Here is a 22,189-nt window from a genome sequence, read left to right as displayed (position 1 = left end):
TTCACTTGAAGTTTGTGTCCCACAGACCAACCATGTCTTCTCCTGATGAGACAGCCGGTGACCTGCCTGTGAAAGATGTGGGGATGATTCTTTCAGGGATTGGAGGACTGCAAGGTATGACGCATGTGTTACTTGTCTTATCTCCCCTTACTTGCGGTTTCAAACCTCTGAATACTTAAAAATTAGCATTGTTGGTATTTCTGTGAATTTTATGAAAATTCTACCACCGAAGCAGATTTTTTGGGGGACTGTTAGGTAGACAATCTCTAACTGATATTGGCTAATGTTGGAAAAACATTGTAAAATTACTTTTTCTGCGTTGTAGCAGGTAGGTTCTTAAAAGGGTAACAAACATGTTGTTGCTGATTATTGCAACATCAGTCACAGTATCTTAGTTGCTTTAGATTATTCCGAAGGGTTTTAAATTTTCTTTTACAAATATTTGTTTTCGCCTACCAATCTCAACCTTATTTTTCTTTTTTTTAAAAGAAATTATGGAACTTAATTGTGGTTATAAAAAAAAAAGGAAAAATAGTTTTTCATTGCCATGTAACCATTAAAGATTTTCTAAATATTGAAAATCATTTTAATGCAAGCAAATACTTTATTTTCAAATAGGCGTTTTCATTATTTTTTTAATGTACTCTTTATTGAATTTTTTCAAGGAGCAACACTATTCACTTAGAGTTTGACAAGAATGTGACCCCGTCAACCAATAAAAACAGCAGAACTTTGACAAGGATTTAGTCACTATCTTGAAATATCTATCCATCTACAGTGCTTTAGCTCAATTTTTCCACTCTACCTCCCTGTACTCTCCCTCGGCTCCCACTTCCGGGATACAACATGTCTAACAAGAATTAGCTACCTGTCCTTTTGAGAGGGTAAGCATCGGGGAACATCGCATGTTCCAACAGTGTGGCTGTCCTGCTCGCCATCTCATATATTTCATATGCCTTTCTGACCCATTCTCTTTGCATTAGGAGATGTTGTCTCTTCCAATGAATCGTTATGCACACCCTTGCTGCTAGGACTACATTTCTTGTCATATGGGACAATCCAATTTATGTTTCCCATGACTCTTCCAGGCCAAATAGTGTCAAGTGTGGAGCTGGGGACCTCTCTATTCCGTCTTTTTCACCCATGCTAAGACCTCTTTCCAAAACAATTGGGCTAGATGTATTCTCACCAAATATGCCAATACATACCTGTGTTTCCACACCCTCCCCAACATAGCAGCCTTTCTCCAGGGTACATCTTGGCTAATCTATATGGGGTCAGTTGCTATCTCTGCAGGAGTCTGGAATTATACATTTTATATTGCATAGCAATTGTGAAGTCCAGATTTTTCATAGATGGTCAGCCAGGTGTCTTCTCTTTCCTGTATACCCAGGTCTCGGTCCCATAGCAACCTAGTTTGTGGAGTCCTAGTGTCCTCTAGTTACAATGCATTGTATACCTTTGATATGAGTCCTCTAGAGCCCGTTGTTTTATCTAAGAACTGTTCAAATGGAGATAATGGCTAACTCAGCAGGCCCTCCCAAACGTGATCAGTTGGGACATCTTTTAATTGTAGGAAAATGAATGGGGACATGGGCCTCACACACAACGCCTCGTCTAATTTAATTTAGCTAAAAAAGTGCCCATTTCACCATAACTGGCCTGCTCTTACCATTCCTGCCTCATAGTAAGATTGGTACCTTTTGAGGGTCAAATATTTTATTCCTAAAGCGACGAGCCCACAGACAACTGAGATGTGAGGGCCAGGAGGTTACTCCTTCATATCCTTTGATTTCCTCCATGATTGCCATAATGCGGCTAGAATTGTGCGTGTCAGTATTCTCACCGGTAAATGTCTGTAAAGAACCCATAGCCATTCGGCCAGAGTGACCGGAGTTAACAAACAATTTTCTAAATCAACCCATTATTTGTCTTTATTCTCCCTCAAATGGTCCACCAGAATCCGAGTTGCGCCGCCTTATGATATCCTTTTAGCCCTGGGAGCCCCATTCCACCTTCCTCTTTAGGCAAACTCCATGTTGTATATGTTATCCGTGCTCTTTTTCCTCTCCAAAGCAAATTTGTATATGCTTTCTTTTCTTCGTCAAAGAAGGTGACCTGTATCTTTATTGGTAGGGCTTGAAATAGGAACAGTAGTCTAGGTAAGACATTCATCTTCAGCGTAGTAAGATGCTACGCCCACGATAACATTGTCCCGGCCCATCTAGTTAAGTCCTTCTTAATCCTTTTCCATAGGGTAGTAGCATTAGTCGTATACAGAGCTGTTATCCCCCTCGTGATAAAGGTGCCTAAGCATTTTAGTCTGTATTCGAAGCCCAAAGTCTGAAAGGAGCTGGCCCACGCTTGGAGTGTACTCCCTCATGGAAAGGGCGACTTACTTGTTAAAATTGATTTTAAACCCTGACAAAGTTCCATATGTCTCTATTAATTTGGGTTAGGGAGGTACTAGGGCTCGATATATTGCCAAAATGTCATCAGATCGATGCTGCCAACTGCTCCAGTGTCAAGGCGTAAATCAAGGGGGACAATGGGCATCCCTGTCTCGTTTCCCCTACTCAATTTGAATCTCTCAGATGATATACCATTGACTACTACCTTGGACATTGGGGTTTGATATAGTGCCATAACTCCAGTGAACCACTTCAAGCCCAATCCCACCTTATGCAGAACAGCTTTCAACAATGACCAGGCCACCCAATCATTGGCCTTCTCAGCATCTAGTGACACCAAGAATGATTCCCGACGAATGGTTCCCAATCTCCCTCACCAATGCCTGTAATGAGGTCTAATAATAATAATAATAATAATAATAATTTAGCATTTATATAGCGCTACGTACCCTCGGGTATCTGAGCGCTGCTTATTATTACCTACAGTGTGTGGTGCTCATTTATCGACCTCGGAAGGATGAAAGGCTGAGTTTGGCCCTGCCGGGATTCGAACCTGCGTTAGCAGGCCCTGCACAGATGTCAAAGTGAGCGCTCTACTCGCTGTGCCACTTGACCAGCTGAGGTCTAGTGTTTTGCGAATATTATCCACCCCCTGTCTACCTCTAATAAAACCCACTTGATCAGTGTGTATTAATTTAGGTAGAAACCCACCCAATCTCTCTGCCAATACAGTTGTGTATATTTTTACATCAACATTAAACAATAGGATCCACAGTCCAATTTATCCTTCCCCTCTTTTAGAATGACTTCTATTCTTGCCTGAGTGAATAACTCCGGGGTCCCCATCACGCTCCAGCATGCTATTAAAAGGTTTACTCCGGAATGGTGCCAATAACTCCACTCAATGTCTCTCATAAAAGGTTGTGGTAAATCCATCTTGGCCTGGGGCACAGCCCGCCTTTAACATCTAGATTGCTCGAAGCACTTCTTCCAGCCCCACCAGCGCATCCATCTGAGCATTCCCCTCTATAGTTTGTGTCGGAAGTGTGATGAATCCGATGGTGTCATCACGCTTTTCCCGGTTGTGACCTCTCACCATGTGGCCAGGGGACAGCAGCCACTACCTGATCCTGACCCTGGGGGCGATTAAATGAGGGAGGATCACATGGTGGGAGACAGCTTCCAGGAGGGCATCCTAGCATCATCGGACGAGACATGGTATCCCCTTTTTCTTTTGAGGATACCCCATCCAAACCTAATGCCTTCATGGCATATTGTCATACCTCCCTTTATCCACCTAGGACGAGGTACTGAACACCTTTTCACAAGATCTGTATGCACGCCGTCGACATCTGACTTGCCTTTTGTCTCATACACCTTCTGAGACTCTTATCTACAAGTCATACAGAACTGAATTACCCTTAAACATCACTGAGAACACTAGCCCTAACTTTACTTGCAAGTTAAGAATGTACTTCTATTCCCATAAATACAAGAATACTGTGACGAAGAGGATGAACCGAGTAATACAGACCAATGGAGGCCAAGAGCACAAGCTATGCTCTAGTTGTTGCGAACGCATACCTGCAGCTGTGAAAGGTAAATGAGAAAAGCAGCTGACGGAGGCCCGCTGCTGGTGGGAGAACACAGCGCCTCTTCTTACAGACCGAAAGATTGTGGGGCTCAAACGTATCTATGGAGCTAACTGGCTGGATGACAAGGAAAAGGGAAGCTGACTGCAAGCGAAAACACTCTTCAGGAAGGTCAGACGCTGATGGAAGGCATTGGTGCGTTTGCACGTGTTGGAATGCAGCCTCCACCTTACCGAAGCCCGAAGCGATGCAGAAAAGCCCAGCAGGAACTGCGAGAAGCAAAGTAGCCCAGAAGCAGAGGCAACAAGAAGGAAGGAAACGCTGATCGACTGCCACTGGCTTGCCGCGGGAGAAACCGAACAAGCCGGCAAGAGCCGGTGAGTCTACCCAAGGGGACGCAAGGACACCGGGTGTATTGGCAGCCATGCCACACTCGAAATAATTGTTAAAGAAGCACAAGAAAAAAAAACAAGTGAGCATTGTTTATAAAGGGAGAATGGAACAAATGAAAAGGACTTTCAAGTTTGTGACTGTGAGTATATGTAAGAGAAGCCCTGGCAGGATAGTATACCAGGCAGATGCAATACAAGATGATAAGTTGACTATACACTACTAAAGGCCAAAGACATTTTCCCTTTTCAACGTAGAGTTGATTTTTAGAATGTGAGGGCCATCATAGTTCTTTGGGCACAGGGTGTTTTGCTTTGGACATTCAGACATTGACAGACCGTTAGTTTTGGTTTTAGGTAGGGAAACACCTCTTACAGGAGGGACAGAGGCATTTCCCAACCCCCTTGTATTTTAATAAGTCTTTAGCCAAAACCATGAATACCCTATGTCTGCATCTCATTCTTCTCTCCTCACAGAAGGGAGATGTCATTTAGGTATGATTGGACCTCTAAATCGATGCCCCACGCCACTCTGCGGTATACCGTCTGGCAGTAGTATTGGCTAAATCTTTGAACTATGTCTCCAGGATGGGTTCAGATGGTATCCAGATCCCCCTTAATCTTATATATCGTCCTATCCACCCTCTGTCCCCTAAGATGGACAGCCAATAGCGTGTGGGCCTTAGCTTCTGTCACTTCTTGTAATTTATCTTCTGAAGAGTATTGATCATCTCTTAGTTCCTCTGCTCCTTCCCAGAGTTCAGTTTCTCTCAGAATTCTCTCCCTTTTCTTTGCTGATCCCTCTGATCAAAAGGCCTTGGAAGGTGGCCTTCACTGCCTCCCACACAATCTCCCTAGTATCATTCACCTTAATGAAGTCACATATTTCGGTCTTGATGATTTTCTCGAAATAAGGAATCTCTAATGTATCCAGCCCGCCAGATAAGGTGCATAATAGGCCTTTTTACACACAGAAATCTTGTCAATATGGCCATTTTAAGTCTTCCTTGCATACCACTTACACATGCTATTCATGGCAGCACCCCCAGAAATCATGGAGCTCGCTGGTGACAGCCTTGCTAGTAGCAGATTGCAAATCCACCATTTACTTTAGCAATCCGCAGTTTCTTGAAAGAAGTAACTGGGATGAGTCCTGTTCTGTTTAATTTTTTTAACACTCTCCTCTGTTAATGATTATATCAAGAATAGGGCGTCATGTGAAAGGGAATTTGTGTTTTGTTCACTTTATTCAACTGCCTACATTTTGTAGGTTACAGTGTTATTAAAGCATCATGAACATGCTTTTCACTTTGCTTTAGGACACCGGTAGTATTGTGTAAAATTAAAATTGTCTTAAACAAGGGCTGCAATTCTGCTTCATTTTCCTCGGTCTTAATGCGCTTTAACAGGGGCACTGCAGTGGCATTTCATACTTTGTTTTCTTTTCATCACAGAAGCACATAAATTGCATTCAAAGGCTTGGGGTTCATGATCTCGCAGTTTTTAGGAGAGCTTCGCAGCAAGCAGTTGTTTGGCTTTTATGAGAAGGAAAAACGTTTGTGGTGTTCTATATGAAGATGTTTTATTTAGTCTTAAGATTGCATTTGTTTGCGTGCATGAAAGGGCACTATACATATTTTGTTTTCTTAGAGAGCAACAAATAGCTAGATATATGGCCTGCACTTTAACTCCCTTTCTGACCACCCACCGCAAGCAGGTACAATGGATACAGGTAGAAGCCGTGCTGTATATATTTTCAGTGGCACAGATTGTACTGGTACCCCTCAACAGGACTGCTATATATTCAGGCAAAGTAGGCAAATTTATCAACATAGCTGCTATACGCATGTCATGGAACAATGCCAAATATTCACAGAAGGGCTGATTGCATCATGCCCACATTTCTTAACAGGACTGCTATATTTTGGGACAGTACCTGAATTTCTTAACAGAGCTGCTGTTAAGAAAGCACAAACATGTTTTGGCATTTTCTGCAGAAAACTAAAGTACTGAGCAAGACCAGTTTCTGAGCTCTTCCTACCAACCTCCAACAGTGTGAGAATATGGCATTGCTGTCATATACTTCAATCCCTTCTTCTCGATCTTGTGCTTTTCAAAACATCTTCTGGAATGTCTGATTACTGAGTCCTACTGACAAAATCTAGCACATTTCAAAGCCTTGTTATGAGTCTCCTAATGTAGGATAGTCCAAACAGGCTTGTAGCTTTTGACAAGCCATTTATGTCGGGCAAGCCACACATGGAACTGCCAGAGCCCTAATCCTATGTTCCTGTCAGTGTCAGCAGCCTGTTGGGAAAGGCAACTCAGTGGGTCAATAACCCTGCTGCAGAGATTGTGTATTCTGTTACTTCAAATCCTGTTGATAGATGAGCTAATGAGTCTACATCAGAGATATGCATTTAAAGAGGGCCCTAGAGAGCCCAACCAAGATGGCTGCTCTCCACGTGGGCTCCTCTGAGAGCTCCCGAAATCCTGACTCAAACCGCGCCTGCTGGGTTTGAGGTGTCAGGAGAACTGTACGGAAAGCCTTCCGAAAGCATGGTGACACACTGACCGCCCCCGCACCCCCGCGTTGTGATCGTACTGCATTAGAAGCCCCCACAGCACAAGAACCGGGAGAAACATCGGAGCAGCTGGGCCCGTCCAGGCATGCCTGCCAGCCCACGAGGGTATACCGGCCACGACCGCCAAGCCCAGACCACCTGCTAGAACTGAGGTGAGGCACCACCGACCCCTCAACTCATGATCTCCCCTGTCTCCCAGCGCACCACAGCCAGCAGCGTGCACAAGGTAGACTGACACCTGCTCCCGGGCTCATGGTGGTGTGATGCCAGAAACCCCTCTCCCCCAACGGCCCGGGTGAGGGAGCACCTTCAACCAAGACAGGCCACCAGCACAGAGTCCCTTTGCTGCTCGGCGGCCCTGCGATCCACAACTCCTGAGGGGCCGCGGCCTACTCACCAGTGCCGGAGCAGGGCACAGAGGGTGGCCCCTCCCCTGAGCCAGTCCCAGAACCTGACACAAGTAATGGCAAGGAGACCAAGGCAGCAAACGCACCCAGAACGCTCCCCGCGATTCACCGGGCCGTGGGCACTAATACGGATTCAAGCTGTGATCCGCCGCCCCCGCATGGTACGGCACTGAGCGAACCGAGACGGCGGCGACTCTCTGGGGACACGGCACAGAACGTGAAGGCAATCTAAACCTACTGAGGCAGCCTGTGAACCTCTGCCCTACCAGCCCCCTACCCACCCGTGATACAGAGACTTTGGAGGTGGTGGAGGGAGCACACAAACCTGACCATTTCTGGATCCAGTGATAAGGGTACAGAGCACCACGTACCCCCACGATACACAGTCAGGGTTCAAAGATGCCCGTCAAGACCGCTACGCGGGCCAATAAAAAAAAAAAAACTGGTGGAACTGGCAACCACGAGACCAACCTACTACAGCACTTGCAACAACTACGGCCTACACACTCCACCATTCACACCCCTGACCAAATAGAGGTCACAAACCTTTCTGGCTGCCCAACACAGTTCTGTTCCAAACCAAGCCCCTTGAACAGGGCGAAATTTGCGTAGAGGGACGGACGTGGGTCTGCCCAAACAATCAGACACCCACATACACCTGCACAGCGGGCGCGAACTACCTCCCGTGGAAACAAACAACAAAGAAGCAGCAACAACTCCCCCACCCACCCCACTGGAAAAGAGTGGAATGCAGAGCCGGTGCCCACTCCGGACCACCTAGTGCTGGGGTGCTGCAGCATACACGCGCACTCTCTGTGATGGAGAGGCTGCGAGACAGTCTACTTGGGACGACCCTCCTGGACTGCACACGACCAGCAAGCTAAACCGAGTACATCACTCCCAAGAGGCAATCCCAAGGTACAAAACCTCCTGTCTGCGGGGCATCTCATGACCTACTATAAACTAACCACCAGACACCCTTGCCACCGTGCCTTAGTCCCTAACGAAACGGCTCCCCGACCCCTGCTGAACACGACTTCCCCGGATCAAGACTCTTCAGGATCAAGTACAGTAAACGCACTGTTTCACAGTTTTTGGTTTAAAGGTTGGGTACATCCGACGGGCAGGTTGGTGGTTGCCTGCTGGGGTGGGAAGGGGATGGGAATTTTTTTACAGTTTCAGGGAATGCACCAATCGTGATCCTGCTTGCCGCCGACCAACCCCCCTGTTGAACATCAACATTCAAAAGAAACATGCACTGACTTATTACACAGCACCTTAGTCTGTTAAAATCATGCTGTTCCATCTTCATCTTGTATCCTGGCTTGCAACATTATATGTTACTACTGACTTCTGCAATTGTATTTGCTCTCCTCTCTTGCTTCTCCACTCCTTTTGACTGCTTACTCTCTGTTCTCTCCTCCCCTCCCCTCTCCCTTTTCCTATCTCCTCCCCTCCTCCCCTTACTTTCTTCTATGCACTTACTCTATCAGAATTGTCCCTGGACCTACTATGATAGCAACCTCGTCTGTCGCTCCCCTATCCCCTTACTGTTGTCCCCCCTCCCTCCAGCACTATCTGAACCGTTGTCAGGCCTAGTACGATAGTCACTTGTTTTGTTCCTCCCCTCCCCTTCTGCACTCCCCTCCCTCACCTTTTGTTTTCCTCCAGCTCTACCAGAAATGTCATCAAGCCTAGAATGGTAGTCGCCTGTCTGTTTCCATTTCCTTCCCACTCTCCCCCTCCCTTCCTTGTCTATGTCTTAGCACTTGCACTATCTGAAATGTCGTCAGGCCGAGTACGATAGTTAATTTAACATCCTTACTGTTGATGGCCTGTAAGAATGTTGTTGTATTTTCCCTTGTTCCCTTCCCTTGCCTTGAAGCGCTTTGAAACACATTGTGTATAGGCGCTATATAAATAAACTATCATATCATATCAAAAACACCCTGTTTACACAAGAAACGTCCCCTGACCATTCAAGTTAGAAACATGGAATATTAGAGGGGGTAATAACCCAACCAAAACTCGGAAGATATCCCATTACCTTAAGAGGCACAATGTTGACGTCGCTCTTATACAGGAGACACACCTACTTTCATCCTCTGAGAGTTGATGGGCCCCTATGTGTAGATGCCATAGGTATTACTCTTCCTTCTCATCTTATGCTAGAGGGGTAGCCATTCTAATCAGCAGGAACGTGAAGGTTAAGTTAGTATCAGTGGCATGGTATGGTGAGGCAGTGCACTACTAGTCCACGGGATACTGGAAGACACCAAAGTTGTCCTGATAAACACATACGGCCCAAACACTGATGGTACCAACACATTCGACTGGGTGATGACGCACCTAGCAGATGTTGACACCGCCACGATCATATGGGCTGGTGACCTGAACACCACACTAGACCCCATATGGGATAAATCGCATACTCCACTAACACAGCCACCACAACAAGCCTCCAAGTCTGCGAGATCTGCGAGACTTGCAACCTGATCGACGTATGGAGACTTAATCACAAAGAAGCCCGAGAATACACTTTCCACTCCTGGGTTCACGGGACCAGCTCGTGTTTAGACTACCTCTTGGTGTCTCGGGCGGGAGGGCTTCAGTGGGGCGAATGCATGATTCTTCCAAGAACTCACTCCGACCACTCCCCAGTGACCCAAGAATGCATTCCGGCAGGCAACCAAAAGAAGAGATTCAAACCGGGGGCACTCCAATACCCGATGTTTGCCCAAGAACTCCTAGACAAGATTAAATCCTTCCTCACCATCAACCAGGAGACCGCCTCATCACACAGGATCCTGTGGGGAATCCCTAAAATGTTATATCAGAGGCATATGTATGGCCAAAGAGAACGGGATACTGAAGACCATTAGAAGGGAACTGACGGAAAACGAGACCCGGCTAAAAGAACTCGAGCGAAACGACACCTCTCTAAATTACCCTTACACCTTAGCTCTCACTAGAGTGGAACTTACCAAGTTCCGAGATAACGCCAACCGCAAGAGCGGTTTCCTGGCGCGTGGTCACCAGGTTTGGCAATACAGCGAGGGACAGAAGCCCGGTGCCCTCTTAGCAAGGCTGTTGGCGACGGATAGACGGCCTCCACAGGTCGAATGTGTCCGCGATCCACAGGGGAAACCAGTCTACACAAAGAACAAAATATTAGCAGCATTCCGTGCCTTCTACCTCGACCTATATAGCTCCAAAACCCTGGACAATCCAGAAGCACTCCAAGAGTACCTGAACGAAATAGAACTGAACTGGGTAGAGGGAGAATTGAGAGAATCCCTAAACAGACCAATCGCAACTGAAGAAATCCTGGTATTCATAAAAGAACTACCAGGGACTAAATCGGCTGGCCCAGATGGCCTGACAGGAGAATTCTATAAGGCACTTGGCCCTACCCTTGCACCAATCCTGCTATCAGTATGGGAAGAGGCCCTGACAAATGGGTATCTGCCCTCCACACTGCGTGAAGCCAACCTCATCCTGCTCCACAAACCAGGGAAACCCCCTGAGGAATGTGCCTCATATAGACCGATATCATTAATAAACCTAGATAATAAGATCCTTGCCAAAATCCTAACCAATCGGCTGCTTCCCCTAATGCCTGGATTAGTACTGGCAGACCAGGCCGGTTTCGTACCAGGAACACGACACAACATTCGGCATCGGCCGACTCTTTGGCATTATCGAAGCACTAGATCCCTCCGCGCAACCAGTAGCAGTCCTGCTCGACACAGAGAAGGCATTCGACTCTGTCGAATGTCCATACCTCTTTGCATTGCTTAAAAAACTAGGCCTAGGGAACTACTTCCTAAGATTAATTACACTCCTCTATTAACACCCATCTACGATAATCACGCTGGGAAAAACAAAATCGGAGCCCATAGAACTAAGAGGAACCAGGCAAGGCTGTCCCCTGTCGGCCCTGTTGTTTGTGCTAGCTATGGAGCCTCTGGCTGCAAGCCTTAGAGCCAAACTCGTGGACAAAGGTCTAACGATCGGGCCCCACAAATTGATCCTGTCCCTATGCCGACGACATTGCCCTCTTGGCCGGCGTCCCGGTGACAAACCTGAATCCAGTAATGAGAGAGGTGCTTTCTCAGGACTAAAGATTTACCACAATAAATCAGTCGTGTTCCCTTTAACTCAAGGTACAGTAGAATTTAGAGATCTTTGAGTTCAAGTGGGAGAACTCAGGCGTTAGATACCTGGGAGTAATGATGTCCAGGAACTATGATGACCTATTCCAAGACAACTACGGAAAGGTGGTAGAGCCACTCAAGGACAAAATATTAAGGTGGAGACAACTCCCACTCACACTATGGGGCGAATATCATTCGTTAAAATTGTCATACTGCCTAAACATACCACTGCTACTGACATGAGGCTTTTTCCAACGCTTGCGTTGCCTAATTCTTGAGTTGATTTGGGCAGGCAAGCCAGCTGGAGTAGCCCATGCAACCCTAGTTCAGCCAATCGCAAAAGGCAGTCTAGCACTCCCCGACTTTGAATGCTATTATTGGGCTGCCTAGGCACAATTCCTGAACTTCAGGTATGCTACCCAGTCCATCCGTCCACACGTTCAAATCGAAAGAGCCCTAACAACCCCCATCCTCCTGCGTGCAGCCATCATAGGTGAACTCCAAGTATCACCAAAAACCCTGAATGTGGTGCAGACCACATACAAGATATGGAGAAAGATTGCACACAAAAGTAACATCGCCGTCAGATTTTCTCCCCTTCTCCCGGCGAGATTCATACCAGGGTTACCACTCAAGTTCGAGGAAGTATATCTCCAGTGGACAGACAAGCTAAAGATAGCCACACTAAACGACTGGTTCGTGGAGGAATGCTTTATGTCAACCCAACAGGTTCAGGAACGGGGTGCAGATTCTCCCTTATACATTTTAGTCTATTTCAGACTCCGACACACTCTCAGGTCTCTGTTTCCCTTGTTCCCTGCTCAACCACCTACATGGCAACTCGTACACAGGGTGATCCAGGCACAAGGGGAGTGTAAGCTGGTATCTAGCATTTACAAAGATCTGCTGTCCATCCCTGCACGCCAACCAACGGCCCTCAAATTGAGATGGGAAAAAAAGGATGATTGGGCATGCAGACGCAAAAGGTGTCCCTAAACTCACAATACAAACTTATCCCCTTCAACTTTTTTCACCAAGTGGTTCACACACCAGCCAGACTCCACAGACCACGCTCGACCATAGCAGTTGCCTGCGAGCGGTGTGGCACGACACCAGCGGACTTCACTCACCTAGCCTGGGAGTGCCCGGCAATCAGTCGATTCTGGAGAGAGGCGTTGGATAAAACCTCAGCAATGATAGGAGAGCAACTCAAACACTGTCCTACAGTGGCCATGCTGGGATGCCCCAGAGTCCTACAACCCTCAACGAGGAAACTGGCCGGACTACTGCTAGTACTGGCACAACGACGCATAGCCATGGCTTGGTGAAGGGGACAACCTCCAAAGGCACAAAGATGGTTACAGGACATAGCGTACTGCCACGATATGGACTTGAGTTTCATTAAAACCTTGACCCTACATGCTCGGCCACCAGACCTATGGGGGCCCTACGTCAGCCACCTGCTGACATCATCAGACTGAACCTCGCTACACTAACCCCAACTCACTGATATGGACGCACACTTCTGCCGTTCTACAACAACCACATATGAACTACATCACGTGTACATGCATGCCAGGAGCTCCTTATGTCAATGCGGGGGATGGGGGAGGGGGAGAAAAGGTGATTGGGGACCGCATGGCACATTTTTTCGTTAAGATGCAGGTAACATTACATTGTAACAGAGTTGATTTATCTTTTGAATTATCTAAAGGACTACTAAAAATTCAGTGATTCAGAACACACACATTTCATCCTGGATGCTCTGCTTGTAATGGCTCAGTACACACAATTTATCAGGGCTGCTATACCTGTGATTGCTCGGAACACAGAGGTCTTCAGGGCTGTTATACTTGGAATGGCTCAGAACACACACCTCATTAGAATACACACCTCATTTGGGCTGCTATACCTGTGATTGCAGCCCAGAACACAACTCTTCAGGGCTGCTATACCTGTAAAGGCACAAAAGTAGAAAACGCACATCCCATGAGGACCACAACACTTGTAATGGCTCAGAACAGACACATCTCATCTGGGCTGCTATACTTGTAATGGCTCAGAACACCCTCTTCACAAATTCTAGTGTTAGGTGATTTCAATTTGGGATTTTCAGACCCTAATGACCACACATCCAAAACATTTACCGGAATCCTGAACTGAACAAGACTTCACAGAAAGAATCACCCAACCAACACATGAGAAAGTAAGAACACTAGATTGGCTAGCTGATCACAACTGCAACACAATAATCACCGCCATTGAACCTCAGTCTTGGACTGACCACTTCCTTATTTCCTTCACCTTCGCGGCTAATAAACCAGTCACCAAATCAAAAACTACTGCACTGCCTCTTCTCACTAGAAATAAACGAAACATCACAGCTGAGAAGCTAACACCTATCCTCATCCCAATACTGAATTCCACTAGTTTAGAAGACCCTCAAGATCTGATTGACCTATTCAATAGTACCATGACTAAGGCCTTAAACATCATCGGCCCGCTCAAACTTCGCAAGAGTAAGCCCAAAGCTCACCTCAATACCTGGTTTACCCCTCACTTGAAGGCCCATAGGCTTGAAAAAAGGAAATGTGAAACTACATGGAAGAATCTGACTCCCAAAGAAAATAAGGATAGAGTATCTGAAATTTCTACTCTGTAAAAAGCTGAGATTATCAAAACCAAACAAGAAACATACGACGACAGGATCCAAAACTCCAGTTCTAGCATCAAGGAATTATTTGGAATCCTAAGGGAAATAGAATCACCCATAGCCCCGGATGACTCGCACCCAAAAAAAAAAAATTGGTGCACGAGCATACAAAATGCTCTAGCCAATAAAATCACCACCCTTCAAAACAAAATTGCCAGCAAACGCCTCAATATCAATAGCACAGAGATCACCCAGAAACCCCCAAAAGGTTTAGCCTTAAATACTCTCCAAGAATTCAAATTCGCCCCAGTCACCATTCCAGAGGTCAAATAAATCATAGCCACTTTGAAACCTTCAAGATGCCAAGGTGACATCTGCCCGGCACAAATAATCAAGGACGGAGCCAGAGACCTGGCCCCATTATCACTCACTTAATAAACGCTTCCTTCAAGACATGCCAAGTACCTACAAACCTTAAAAATGCCTGGGTACTTCCTTTACTAAAGAAAGCCACACTTGACCCTACGATCCCAACCAACTACAGGCCTATAACAATTGTCCCTTTTCTACTGAAAATAATCGACAAAGCAGCCTATATCCAAATCCAAACATACCTAGAGACCTACAACCTCTTAGGGCTCAGACAATCTGGCTTTCGGCCTCTGCACGGTACAGAAATGGCCTTTATCGACTTGAAAACACAAATAGACCAACTGAAAGACAATAGACAATGCGCATTACTCCTCTTGCTCGACCTCTGCGCTGCATTTGACTTGGTCGACCATAACATACTCTGTGAACATCTCTCCTTAGCGGCTTACTTCTCACAAGAGGCTGCCAACTGGATTAAATCCTTTTTAGACAATAGAACAATGAGCCTTTTCTCCCACTGACGCCGCAGACCCATCCCCTATCACTTGTGGAGTGCCGCAAAGTTCTCTCCAACATTGTACAATGTGTTTTATTTGACATATTAGATCGTCTGGGTGTCATCTACTCAAACTATGCAGACACACCCAGATACTTGTACCGTTATCTGGTAATTACGACTTGGACACTGCCCTACAAAACAAAATTTACCTCGTCATTCAGGCATGGATGGCAGCCAATAGCCTCTACCTGAATGACGAGAAGACTGAAATTCTCATTCTAGTTGCTCCTACGAACACTAGCAAACTGAACCCTAGATACGCATCCTTCAACATAGATGGTAATATCAAAACTGCCAAGGATACAAAAACTCTAGGTTTCTACCTTGATTCCACCTTGAACCTCAAGAAACAAGTTAATACAACAGCATTGGCTACTGCCTATACCTGCAAACTCATTTGCGCCTGTAAAGCCTATCTCTCCACAGACAGTTGCATCATATTAGCAAGAGCGCTGATATTGTCCAAACGTGACTACTGCAATGCCCTCTATGCAGGCGCAAGCAGACAAGTACTAAAACTTCAAATCCTACAAAATAATGCCTTGCGAAAAGCACTGATCACTGAGCATTCCCAGGAGAGACCACATCTCTGAAACCAGAAGGAACCTTAAATGGCTCTCAATAGAGGAGAGAATCTACTTCCAACTAGTTTCCATTGCCCATAAATGCATTAATAACACAGCCCCAAAATACATGAAAGACAACATTTTCTGAAAAACAACGTCCAGACCTACGAGGTCAGCCAACTGCTTCTGCGTTGCTTCCCCACGCCTCACCCTTCCCCGTCGAAGTGGCCCAAGCCTGGAATGCCCTCCCACACAATCTTCGCACCGACCTAAACTTCCATAGCTTTAGGTCGAACACAAAAAAATGGCTCCTCGTGAACGACGACGCTCTGCTGTCCGCTTAGAGAACCTAATCTCTGAACTTCTCTGCCTTACCAATCGGCACTAACTACACTGTCCTATACTGATCTTGGTGTAAAATCCTATGTGCCTGTGGATTCTGTAGTGTGCATATACTGTATTCTCCACTAGCTATCAAAACCCCTGAACTTTTTTTTTGTAAATAATTGTCTTTATATGCCTGTAACTTGTATACAGTGTACTCGCATTTTGCCTTAAAATGCTGTATTTATGGTTCTACTTGCCTAATGTTGGCACTATGTTGTATTCATGTACCTTGTTATGCCTCAAGCCTTCTTGCAAATGCACCCAGATACCTTATGGTGCAGTGCGCTTTATAAATAATAAACAAACAAACACACCTCATCAGAATACACACCTCATTTGGGCTGCTATACCTGGAATGGCTCAGAAGTAGAACGCGCACATCCCATGAGAACCACTATACTTGTAATGGCTCAGAAAAAACATCTAATTTGGGCTGCTATACCTGTAATGGCTCAGAAGAGGCGCATCCCATGTGGACTGCTATACTTGTAATGGCTCAGAACCCACAGCTCATATGGGCTCTTATACTTGTAATTGCATACAGTGTTGGTAAAGCATCTGCATTCAAGCAAGTGCTGCATCTGGTCAGACAAACCTCTCAACACACATTGAAAAAGGAGCACCTAATTGCAAAGCTGACCTAGATTTTTAAATTGAAAAGGCATTTTCATCTTTTTGGATATGTATTAGTGCTATGTTAAAAGACAAACAGAAAAACAGGAGAGGAAGAGCAACTCTGAAACTGAGCAATACAAAGGTGTTGCAGGGTGGCGGGGTGTGGGCGTAGGGACAGGGAACATAATAGACAGTTCAAAACAGGAATTTGAGCAACAGCAAGAGAGAGCAATGAGTTACACGATAGAGCAACAAAGTGAGAAGGGAAATAGAGTTAATAAGACAAATGCACAATATGAGTGAGGGATAGAAGCAGAGCAAAAGAGACTTTTAGAGACAGTAAAATAAAACACAGATCAACATCTGGTGAGGAGAGATGCAAATAGAAAAGCAAGACTAGAGAAGGGCAGGCCAATAACATAAGAGATAGTGCAAGAAAGGTAATCAAAAGGAGTAGCAACCACAGTCGAGAAAATGAAAAAACAGATGTAGCCAGAATAATGTCATGAGAGGAAGAGGAGTTATATCAACCGATACAGCGAGATATAGGAGGGAAACGACAACAATTGAATGCAGAGATGGGAGAGGCACAGTGACGGAGAAACAGACCGCAAAATGTGGCATCGCAACACTTAAGGGTGAGGGGCAGATTGTCAGAAAGTGAGAGACCGGGGAAACAGAGTAGCAAAGGGAAGGAGAGATGAAGCTAAAACATATATTGGCTGACAAGTAGGTAATGTCAGGCAGCAACAGTAGGCCCGAGAGGCAGCAAAGTGATGCTCATAGAGACAGGGACTTGATTTATGAATCACCTGATGTAACTAGCTGGAATCTGAAGTAACTCTTAACAGAGTTTGCGCCCAAGTATCATGAAGATGAATCTGGGCAGTATGCATCTACAAGGTTCTTGTGTGGGGAAACATTTTTCCACAGGTGCAATAAATTATTTAGAACCACTTTGGAATACAGCTGTTTTGTCACTTATGTTTTCGAACAAAGTTTTCATTTTACGCACAAATTGGATAGTTGTCACACTTTTTACTCTCTTGTGAAGGAGGAAAATAATTTTGACTCTTGAAATTGAATTTACTCTCCAATTCTGAAAATTGGGAGTAAAATACTCACTCCAAAATCCTATCTGGAGCGCTGGTCGGGCCAAAAGAGTAGCCCATTTGAAAGTCTTTGTGAAAGGTGCATTGTTTGTAGCACTAAAAGTGAATGAATAAGGAAAATTGACCAAGAGAGACTGGGAGAGTAAAAAGGCTGAAAAGTGAACTTTGAGTCTAAGTGGTCATGCAGAGGTCTGTAAAGAAAGCTATGCATCTAGAACCTAAATACAGCTGTTTTGTCACTAATGTTTCAAAGTTTTATTTTAATTTTACGCACAATTTGGATAGTTGTCGGGTGTTTTTTACTTTGTTGCGAAGCAGGAAACTAATTTTTACACTCTCGAAATTGTATTTACTCTCTAATTCTAAAATCTGGGAGTAAAATACTCACTCCAAAACCCCATCTAGAGCACTGAATGTACCTTACATATCCAGCATTTATCTAACTTGGACTGAGGTCCTAAATCTAATGCTAGTCTACACATATCATGGTCTGACCAACCACTTGGATATCTGCACCCAAAATGTCTTGTTCATTCGGTGCATTCTACCAAAATATAGTCAATCCGTTTGTCTTTTGAGGGGAGTATACAACGTGTATGATCTTTGCTCTGGGTGCACAGTTTTCCATGAATAGAGTATGTAATATTTCGGCATAATATTACTTAAATTAGGCTGTATCGCACCCTCTGTAAGAGTACCAGCCCCGCTGCGGGTCTGCTAGCATAATATCTCCGCAAATCAGAATCCCTATTTTCCATCCTTCCAAGAACCAAAACACTTTGTTAAAGAAATTCACCTGATGCAGATTAGGAGCATATATTGAGCATAAGATCACATCAGAGTTACCTATTCTCTCTAAGTGCCAAGAGGCGACCCTATACCCCATACCCCACTCCAGCCTTTTTGGCATCAACAGCGGCCCGCAGGACTGTACCTAAGCCTTTCCGTTTTATATTATATTCTTGCCCCTCTTAAATTTGGTTTATTGGATAAAAAGAACATCCAGGCCAGATTGCTTGACCTCCCTTGTCGCTATTTATCTTTTCTGCAGTGAATTCAGGCCTTTCACATTTTGGATCCCTATATGTATCACATTAAGATTTGACTTTTATTTCCCTTGCGTTCACACAGCTCTATTTTTAACCCACCTTAGGCCTGTTATAAACGCCATATCATATCATATTACCTTCTTGCACGTTCTAATCCTTAACTGGTAATTTCACTTCTTATCTCTACAAATCTCTCACCCTCGATTGCACCACAATCTGACACACTTTTCAGTCTCGGATTAAACCTGTTGTCCCCCAAACCCTGTCTCCCGCTCCATCCCTCCTTCCACCACTCCATCGCTAGGAGTACTTACTCCCTCATGTGATACATCCTTTCAAACAAGGGCCATCAAAAGGAACCCCTTTACACTTCCAAATGTTGTGAAAGTCCCGTCCCGATATCGCGTTAGCTTCAGTCTCCGATCTGACTTCACCATCTAGAACCTTCTCTATATTACTAATCTATGGCGCCATCATCAAACATCAAACCACCATTACCCTTTCCTTGCAGAAATCCGATTGTCTTGGTAGTGAGAAACATAGGCCCTAAGGGGTATTCAGTTTATGGAGTTTCCTGCATCCATTCGGTCGACTCCTCCGTGGTTAATGTTTCGAACCTCTTCTGGCAGATCGTTGTGTGATATATGCCTCTGAGACCTGGAGCACGACCGTCAGCTTTTACAGTGTTTCAAAACGGCCTCCACCTCTTGCGCCAATGTTATTCTGTAGTCTTCCCATTGATGTGTGACAAAGCAATCTGCGTGGCACCGTCAGAAAGGGAGGGAGGGAGCTCACCCCAACTCCACTAGTGCCTGAATGCAGGCAGGCCCCCTCCTCCTTACCTGCAGCAACAGCGGCTGTCAGACTGCAGCTGCAATGGGAAGCAGGCTCAGGAAGACTCTGGAAGACAGTGAGGCAGAGGCGGCATCCATTTCATGGTATGCTGCCAACACCGGTCGGAAATGGAATGTGGCTCCCATCAACTGGAGCCGGAGACGCTGCCACTAACCCACCAGAGATTTTTCAAATGAATTAAAGGCCGCACACAAGCCCTTTCTCACTAAACCACCAGGGATTTATTAAAAAATGAAGGCCTCATGGAGGCCTTATCCACTATGCCACTAGGAACTTCAGCAATAATTATTTGTAAAAGCCTACAGGCTTCAGAAGTGTTACAGCGTCCTGGTGCCCCATCAGGGTCCATGTTGGAAAAGGGGTGGGCTTAGTAGCCCTTTTAAACCCTACTTTGGCCTTCTGTCACACCCCCTGGAGCCAGGTAAGCTATTGGTTGAGGTAAGAGGCCAATCCTGGGAGGGGGCAGGGTATATAAGGAAGTGTGTGTGAATGTGCAAGTGTGGGTTAGTTGGGTGATGACAGGATGAGATGGAGGACATCCGAGAGACCATTGAAGGCGAAAGTGTTTTGGAGTGCAGATTGTATTGTTAAGGAGGGGGCTGTAGGGTGTTTGTATGAGAGAGGAGTGTGAGCATTAGAGGTTGAGTGCGAGTGGAGTAGTAGAGTCGGGTAGTAGTACTGGTCAAAGGTAGTAGTGGTTGGGAATAGAGGTAGTAAGTGGTGGGAGCAGCAAGTAAAGGATATTGGTGGTAGAGAGGGAGTTAGTAGGAGAAGAGCGAGCAGGACACTGTATACCTGGCTGAGCAAGGCACCATATCCCTGGGAGTCCTTGAGGGTAACACAGAACAATACAGTACAGAAGGTAAGCAGGGCACCATACCGTTAGGGGTTTGTAATAGTAGAGCATGTGAGCAGGGAACCATATCTCTGAGTAATATGGAAGGTGGTAGAGAGAGGTAGTGGTAGTAGCAGAGTGGGAACAGTATTCGAAGTAGTAGAGTGAAGAGCGACAGTGAGTGGGGGAATATGAGTAGCTATTGGTACAGAATTGAAGAGGCGTTAGGATTAGAAGAATAGTAGGAGGCAAAGAAGTAGTGATCGGAAGGAGGGCAAAGGAATAACAGAGGTAGGATAGTTGGGAGTAGAAGTGTTAATAATAACAGGAGTGGGAAAGGAAGTAAGAACGAAGGATGGAGATGGAAAGGCGGAATGAGAGAATGTAAGGGGCGGTGATGTGGTGGGAGGAGATTAGTTTACAAGGTTAGATTAATGAAGGTCCAGGAGTGAGAGGTTGTGGAAGGAATGTACGTGACGCTCGATGAAAGAAGGCACCATTCCGTATTTCCCAGCAAATAACCAACGATGGGAGAGGGAAAGTTAGAAGTTCCCTAGGGAGTTAGATGGCCAACGACTTAGGGAGAACACCAATTGTGAGAAAGAGACCAATAGGGGTTACCGATTGGTAGATGACTAACAGCCCAGTAGGAACGTCTGAGGCTGGGAGTGAATTCCAGGTGCTGGGTTAGTCAAGAGAGGAGAGGGACGGACCTAGCACCAATCATCCTCAGACTTCTAGACCCCAGAGAATTAAGGAAACGGAAGCGCCATTCTGACAATTGATTTTATTAAACACCCATGAACTTGCATTCAAGTGTCAGCGTGGTCATTAGGGGCGGGTCGCCGGTTCACAGATGCTCGATACATAATGAGAACGGATATCACCATCTTCATCGTGGTTTATAGTCATAATGTCGAAAACAAAAATGTCGAAAGTCATAATGTCGAAAAAAAAGTCGAAAAAAAGTCGACATTTTTTTTCAATACGTTTTTTTTTCAAATATGGGGGGGCTCCCCCCCAACTCCCATTATTTTTTTTTTTGTATTTTACCCATTTTTTATACTTACCAAACCCAAAAAATACATATAAATAAAAAAATAATAGATTCGACTTTTTTTTTTCGACATTTTTGTCATTCGACATTTTTTTTTCGACATTTTGACTTGCCACCCTTCATCGTATATTATGCTCATGTAGCAATTGAGTAAACGGTCAACATGCTTTCCGCTTGGTCGAGGTCAATGCTGATAGGTCTTGATATATGCGGACCTTGGAACCTTCTTAGTCTATCCTGCCTTATTCTCTCGCCACTATATCCATTTTCTATATTTAAAAAAGTAACACTTGGCTAGAATTGACCTTGGACCTCCTAGGGGCTACCTTCGAGGAGAGTTGCTCTGAGACCTTTAACTGACCTTTCAAGAAAAGAAGCTGATTCACCTTGTTTTTCCTGTAGACCCATAATGCAGATGTTACAACTCTGTTCCCCATTTTCAAGATCATCAACTTTCAGGGCCAGGTCCGCTTTTCTTGGCTCCAGATTTTGCATTCTAGCATAAAATTGCTTCTCCATTAAGTCCGCCGAGAGCTAATAATTTTCTTTGCTTCCATTTTATCATCCATCTTATCCATTCTCCCTTTC

The 22,189-nt window shown here is 45.3% G+C and overlaps 1 protein-coding gene across 2 annotated transcripts in view; it reads left to right on the top strand.

The window, feature by feature from the left end:
• RPGRIP1L (RPGRIP1 like) overlaps positions 1 to 22,189 on the top strand; it is a 1,574,704-nt gene that overhangs the window by 99,099 nt on the left and 1,453,416 nt on the right. For both annotated transcript variants that reach the window (XM_069639571.1, XM_069639577.1), the window contains exon 3: positions 26 to 114. In XM_069639571.1, the coding sequence (XP_069495672.1) occupies positions 33 to 114 (82 nt within the window). In that variant the 5' untranslated portion in view covers positions 26 to 32. The remainder of the gene's footprint in view (positions 1 to 25; positions 115 to 22,189) is intronic.

Source organism: Ambystoma mexicanum, chromosome 1q, assembly GCF_040938575.1.
Source record: "Ambystoma mexicanum isolate Mex_15411 chromosome 1q, UKY_AmexF1_1, whole genome shotgun sequence".
NCBI classification, from domain to species: Eukaryota; Metazoa; Chordata; class Amphibia; order Caudata; family Ambystomatidae; genus Ambystoma; species Ambystoma mexicanum.
Note: the sequence above shows the minus strand (reverse complement) of the source record. Positions and strands in the feature narration are given on the sequence as shown.